The sequence below is a fragment of the Salmo salar genome, chromosome 01 (assembly GCF_965601325.2).
Source record: "Salmo salar chromosome 01, fSalSal1, whole genome shotgun sequence".
Lineage (NCBI taxonomy): Eukaryota > Metazoa > Chordata > Actinopteri > Salmoniformes > Salmonidae > Salmo > Salmo salar.
In genome coordinates, this window is record NC_138291.1 from 8,431,385 (window position 1) to 8,438,561 (window position 7,177).

Sequence of the window (7,177 nt, forward strand, 5' to 3'; positions counted from 1 at the left end):
CAGATATGGAACGGTAAACTCCAGGTCAGATACTGAACGGTAAACTCCAGGTCAGATACTGAACCGTAAACTCCCAGTTCTGCCCATGACCCGGTCTGCACAGCATGCATTCCGTTCTCTCTGTCGTTAATGGCCCTGAAATAATATTAGGTTTATTGTTTCCGGTTCTCGCTCTGTTGTTCACACCATTTATCTATTTATGATCCCGACAACAGGACGGTGGAGGAGAGGAGAGGAGAAGGGGTGGGATTCGTAAGAAAAAGGATTAGAATGCCTGAGCCATCTGTGTTCACGGGGAATTAACCCCCCACACTCAGGCAGGCAGGCACGCACGCACGCACGCACGCACGCACACACACACACACACACACACACCTACTGCAGGTTGTCAACTCAACTAAGGAGCAGACAAGACATAAAACGAGGTTTCGGGTTAACTCTGGTATAGCAAGCAAACTGCTAGAAATTGCAAGCAAACTGCTAGAAATACACCTGCAGAAACTCCTAGGAATAGACATCAGAATACTGAAATGGGAGGAAATTCCAGTCAGGCGACGTCATCAGCCAATGTTAAACCCTACCCCCCATAGCAACCAAAACGCCCCCCCCCCCCCCCCTGACAACGCTGCAATGGCCTCCCTGACAGACGCAGAGATGGCGGAGATTGCCAAACTTCAGGTAAAATAAATTAAAAAAACACAAAAAACGGCAATCATAAATGCAACTCCAGGTTTAGAGAATACGACGGGGGAAAAAAAACAATACGTGATTGTGCGGATTACTTTGAGCGTCACTAAAACAAGTGTAGCCTCTACGCTATCCAACATGCAGGCTATTCATGATGTAACGTTAACTAGCTAACTTCGTTACAACTTGACATTTAGGGTAGGCTAGTCGGCATGCAAGCGGTAAGAGACGATTGGTAGCCTGTCGATATTCACTGATCTAGGCTACAGGGTAGAGGAGAGGAGAGGATTGACAGGTGTGAAGGGAGGCCGAGAAAGGATGGATGGGCAGAGACATTTATTTTAGAGATATTTGCGATGTATACACACACTCGGTACCTTCCTGTTTAAACCTACCTTCCTGTTTAAAGCAACAAGTTCTCTAGCAGCCGAATCGCACATATTTGATGAGACTGGTGGGATGGCTCTGAAAACAACACACACACACATCGTAGCTAATCCAGTGCGTTTGCATTTCTGCCGCACAGTATCAGGATAACATCTGCTGTCTATTTCTTTAACTTATCTTACCTTCAGTAGAGATGCAAGCGCCTTGTCCACACAACAATGCATGATGGATAGTGTGCGCACAGCAAGGGCTCGTGTTTCTGTGCGCGGTGTGTCCCTTTATCCATGCTATCATATTATTATTATTGTTGTAAATAACAACAACAACAATACATATAGATATAGCAGCAATGAACATGGTTCACAGGATGACAGAAATTATTCAAGATCAGTTGGATAACAAAGCAAGCACTGTATCATGTAGACTAGGAACTATCTTCCTTTATGTGCATCATCAGTGAAAGCATTATCATGTTTATCGATCAATACCCTCAAGGATGACGCAAGTAAAGTAATTACTTAATGTTTTGAGTTTATATACCAATTTTGGGGTCAGTTTATGTTATGATTGGTTTAATATTTTCAGAGTTAGTGTAGGATAATGGTATATTTGCCTTCATCTTTGAATTATGGGACTTTATTTTGTCGAAATCTGTTTGTGTAAATAATTTGTAATCTCACTTGGTTCACTCCACATTGGCGTTCCAAAATACTTCAATATACTCCCACAGCTGTAATACGTAAGCGACAGGATTTTCCCTAAATAAAATATCCACTTTTCACTACATTCACATCACATAATAAGGCAACAATATGTGATTATACAGATATACTATATTTCACATTGTTCGTCTGCATAATTTAAATCTAACAGTCATTTGCATGAGATAAAGTCCACATGATCATTGATTTAGGTCTTATAGCTCTGGTATGGCCAACTTTGAATGCAGCGACATGCTCACAGCTTGGGGGCGGCAGGTAGCCTTGTGGTTAGAGCGTTGGGCCAGTAACCAAAAGGTTGATGGCTCGAATCCCTGAGCTGACAAGGTAAAAATCTGTAATTCTGTCCCTGAACAAGGCAGTTAACCCACTGTTCCCTGTTAGGCTGTTATAGTTAAATGTAAAACATTTAAAAATTCTCAAATTCATTGAGTATATATACCAAATCTGGAGTCAATCTGACTCATGATTCACAAGGAGAAAATGTGTAAAGTATTTTTATTGTTAGCATATGTGCTAATGTGCATATTTGGCCATATTTGAATGCAGCAACACTTTTTTTGATGTAATGAAGTGTAAACACAAAATATGGAGTGAATTGGACGTTATGGTTCATGAGGAGATGATTGTAGATGATTTTGAGCATTAGCGTTACAAAATAATGAGTTGTTAATAGTTCCCTTATATATATATATATATATATATAAATACCAAATTCTGAGGTTCATTTTCAAGTTGACAGGACACTGTAGAGTAGATCTACAGCAGTTTAAATGGACAATAACAAATGATGTTTTGTTGTTGTTGATTTTGTCAAAAGCTCAGCCATCTTTTGACCAATCCTTTAGCTTTTCTCAAACTATGTTAATTAAGACATGTACCATGGGCATACATTTGGTGTCATTTGGTCCTATGGTTAATGAGAATAAGATTTTGGAAGTCTTTTTAGTGTATGTGCTAATATGCATCTACTTGTAATAGTGTTTGAATGCATCAACGTTATTTTCTCAAACTCTTATTGTGAAATATCGAATTTGGTGTGAATCAGACTTTTAGTCCACGAGGAGAAAAAAAAAGAGAAGACTTTAAGCATTAGCGTTACATAGTCAAAGAAGTTAATTGTTAATCGTTTCCTTATTTTTTTAAGATATCAATGTCAAATTTAACATGGTTCATCATGGTAGTGTCTTTGGTTACCTTACAGTTTTCAAGTTGATAGGCCATTGTAGAGAGGATTTTCAAAGGGTTTTTATGGTCATGTAAATTCATATTTCCTGATTTATCAATAACTCAGCCATCTCTTAACCGATCCCTTAGTTTTTCTCAAACTAAGTTAAGAGATGTACCATGGGCTTACATACCGCATTTGGTTCATGAGAAGAAGGTTTTTCAACATTTCCAAAATGGAGGACATAATAAAGACTTGAAGTTTCAAGGGGTGACGGATATGAGGGTTTTAAGTGAGATTACTTACAACACCGCCACCTATAGGCCAATTGGTGCCATTATTTTTCATCAAGTTACTCATGGCCTTTAGTTTCTGAGTGTCAAATTAGAAGAAAAAAAGTTAGCAATCTATACTTGAGTTCATTCAGAGAAAAACAATAAGTTATAACCCCTAATACTATGCTTTATTTTTTCCCGCTCCTAATGTATGCTTCTTTTCTTGAGAAAACTCAATTTTATAGAGGCTATAGACCTACATAACGTTTGTCTACAGAGGTGCACTTTGAGACAAAATAAGTTTCAGTAATTGGACAGAAATATTGCCCAGAAATGACATTGTCATTGGCCAGTCAGGGCACAACTCCTCACACCCATGAACAAAAAACATATAGTTTGCCTAAAAGAAAGGATTTGTGCGGTTTCCTGAGCTAATATTATATGTTTATGAATCATACAAGCCAAGAAGTGACATTAAACAATTATCAACTAGTCCATAGTATATCTTTAGTGTATGTGAGTTTCTGTAAAAAGCAGACTTCATATAGGTAAAATGTGTTTCCAGAACTCTGTTCACTATTCAACTTGTATGTGTCAGAGAGAGGAGGGTGTGCAGCAGCTAAGCGGTCACTTCTCGTGGCCTGAGTTCTCTGGGGACGCTGTATGGCAGAGCGCCTATCAACAGTTTGTTTACGAGTGTGCCATGTTCGCCGCCGACCGTGGCCTGGCCTGGAGTGCTGTAAGAGCAGTGGTCGGGATGACTAGAGACCTGTTCCCTCAGCTAGCTGGTCAGTAGTTATCTATTGTCTTTATTATACATATATATTATATATTAATAGTTCAAATTGACTGTGCAGCTCCATTTATATAATATAAAATAATGTAATCATTTATATTGAGTTTGCGATTTCATTCATCTCCCCCAGATTTGGACCCGCCCAGAGTGCTAGCCCTAATTTCAGATTGGCTGACAGAGTGTTTGCCCCGCCTACCTCCTGCCCACCACAAAGCAGTCTTCCACTTCCTGTCTGACACTTGTGTCACTAGGTAACCAATAAATTACTGGGAGTTTATATATAGAGTGTACGACTCTCTTTATTTTCAGCACCTCTACATAAAATCATTTTCTCTGGGTGTGCGTCAGCTCATGTTATTTCTTCGACTATGATGTAATGGTAAGTATCACAGAGTTGTGTTCCTGTTTGACATTTAGTCAACGACTGCTACAAGCTGTGGTGGGCGGGACCAGTCACCGGTCAATCAATCAGAAACACCTGGAGGTTCATGTGCCCCCAACACCCCTCCCACTGGCACAGGTGATACAGGAAGTGGGTGTGTGTGTGTCCATGTGTATGTACGCATTTACATTCTCTCTCAGGGTGATGATGAGGGTGTTCTGTCTCTCAGGGTGATGATGAGTGTGTTCTGTCTCTCAGGGTGATGATGAGTGTTCTGTCTCTCAGGGTGATGATGAGGGTGTTCTGTCTCTCAGGGCGATGAGGAGGGTGTTCTGTCTCTCAGGGTGATGATGAGGGTGTTCTGTCTCTCAGGGCGATGATGAGGGTGTTCTGTCTCTCAGGGTGATGATGATGAGTGTTCTGTCTGAGGGTGATGAGGGTGTTCTGTCTCTCAGGGCGATGATGAGGGTGTTCTGTCTCTCAGGGTGATGATGAGTGTTCTGTCTCTCAGGGTGATGATGATGAGTGTTCTGTCTGAGGGTGATGATGAGGGTGTTCTGTCTCTCAGGGTGATGATGAGGGTGTTCTGTCTCTCAGGGTGATGATGAGGGTGTTCTGTCTCTCAGGGCGATGATGAGGGTGTTCTGTCTCTCAGGGCGATGAGGAGGGTGTTCTGTCTCTCAGGGTGATGATGAGGGTGTTCTGTCTCTCAGGGTGATGATGAGGGTGTTCTGTCTCAGGGTGATGATGAGGGTGTTCTGTCTCTCAGGGCGATGAGGAGGGTGTTCTGTCTCTCAGGGTGATGATGAGGGTGTTCTGTCTCTCAGGGTGATGATGAGGGTGTTCTGTCTCTCAGGGTGATGATGAGGGTGTTCTGTCTCAGGGTGATGAGGAGGGTGTTCTGTCTCTCAGGGTGATGATGAGGGTGTTCTGTCTCTCAGGGCGATGAGGAGGGTGTTCTGTCTCTCAGGGTGATGAGGAGGGTGTTCTGTCTCTCAGGGTGATGATGAGGGTGTTCTGTCTCTCAGGGTGATGATGAGGGTGTTCTGTCTCAGGGTGATGATGAGGGTGTTCTGTCTCTCAGGGTGATGATGAGGGTGTTCTGTCTCAGGGTGATGATGATGAGTGTTCTGTCTCTCAGGGTGATGATGAGGGTGTTCTGTCTCTCAGGGTGATGATGAGTGTTCTGTCTCTCAGGGTGATGATGAGTGTGCGTGGGAGCGCCAGCGTGTGTGTGCCCTGCTAGAGGTTGCCAAGCAACAGAAGAGGGAGGAACTCCGGAGGCTCAGAGAGGAGGAGGGGCCACAGGGGTCAGAGGTCAGATTGGACACATTAAATGACCGCAGACTCGACAGAGAGGTAGACACACACACCAAACACACGCATCCACGCACGCACCGACACACACCATCACCACCCCAGATTGTGGTCAATTTAATTTTGTATGCAGTCAATTTAGAAAGTAAACTGAATTTCCATTTCAATTCCAATTTCCCTCAATGTCTCCTATAAGATCAATTTGGAATTAGAAATTGGAGTTTCAGTTTACTTCCTGAATGGACTGAGTTGAAATGGAATTGACCAACACCACCACCACCACTGAGTACTGTATGAAGTTGTATTGTTTCTCCAGGAGGTGGCAGACCTTGTGCGGTCTACTGTGATGGCCAGAGGAGAGCTACTGATGGGGAGACTGCTGAAGGAGAGCAGCCTGGTGCATGACCTACTGGAGCTCAGCCTACAACACACAGCCCTTACCACCGGGGAGAACTCTATACATCCTGCCCACACACACCCTGACCACACACACACACACCCTGACCTCACACACTCCAATGATCACACCGGGGCTATACACACAGATAAACCCAAGAGGAGGTGAGAGGGGCAAGAGGAGGTGAGAGGCAAGAGGCCATGCTGAGACAAAAATCTGTAATAAAGTATACTGAACAAGAATATAAACACAACATGCAAAATGTTCTAAGATACACTTCATATAAGAAAATCAGTCAATTGAAATAAATTAGAGTATTTATCTTGTCAATATGTCAGTTTGTAACAGTGTGTTATATGTGAAAATGTGATTGTATTATACATTTATTTTAATGGAAGATTAGTCCAAATGAGGACTAAAAGAGATACTAATCAAATCAAATTAGGCCCTAATCTATGGATTTCACATGACTGGGCAGGGGTGCAGCCATGGGTGGGCCGAGGAGGGTATGGGCCTTGGGGAGCCAGGCCGAGCCAATCAGAATGAGTTTTTCCCCACTAAAGGGCTTTATTAAAGACAGAAATACTCCTCAGTTTCATCAGCTGTCCAGGTGGCTGGTCTCAGACGATCCCGCAGGTGTAGAAGCCGGATGTGGAGGTCCTGGGCTGGTGTGGTTACACCTGGTGTGCGGTAGTGAGACCGGACGTACTGCCAAAATTCTCACGTACAATATTGGAGGCAGCTCAATAAACTTTGAATTTCTCTGGCAACAGCTCTGGTGGACATTCCTGCAGTCAGCATACCAATCACACTCTCCCTCAAAACGTGAGACATCTGTGGCATTGTGTTGTGTGACAAAACTGCACATTTTAAAGTGGCCTTTTATTGTCCCCAGCACAAGGTGCACCTGTGTAATGATCATGCTGTTTAATCAGCTTCTGGATATGCCACACCTGTCAGGTGGATGGATTATCTTGGTAAAGGAGAAATGCTCACTAAAAGGGATGTAAATACATTTGTGCGCAAAATGAGAGAAAAATAAGCTTTTT

At 42.8% G+C, this 7,177-nt stretch overlaps 1 protein-coding gene across 1 annotated transcript; it reads left to right on the plus strand.

Annotated features, from left to right (window-relative positions):
• Window positions 1-618: 618 nt before the first annotated feature.
• On the plus strand, window positions 619-6,898 carry c01h8orf74 (chromosome 01 C8orf74 homolog). The gene is made up of 6 exons (XM_014202988.3): window positions 619-678; window positions 3,835-4,024; window positions 4,163-4,283; window positions 4,450-4,552; window positions 5,612-5,773; window positions 6,048-6,898. The coding sequence occupies exons 1-6, from the start codon at window positions 631-633 to the stop codon at window positions 6,294-6,296; spliced, it is 873 nt and encodes a 290-aa protein (XP_014058463.1). The 5' UTR covers window positions 619-630; the 3' UTR covers window positions 6,297-6,898.
• Window positions 6,899-7,177: the final 279 nt, after the last annotated feature.

Bases quoted from the DNA above. Each gene is read 5' to 3' on its own strand.
- c01h8orf74 (XM_014202988.3), top strand. From the start codon at position 631: ATGGCCTCCCTGACAGACGCAGAGATGGCGGAGATTGCCAAACTTCAG. The intron at 679-3,834 runs GTAAAATAAATT...TGTATGTGTCAG, and splicing joins CGGAGATTGCCAAACTTCAG to AGAGAGGAGGGTGTGCAGCA. The intron at 4,284-4,449 runs GTAACCAATAAA...TTTGACATTTAG, and splicing joins TCTGACACTTGTGTCACTAG to TCAACGACTGCTACAAGCTG.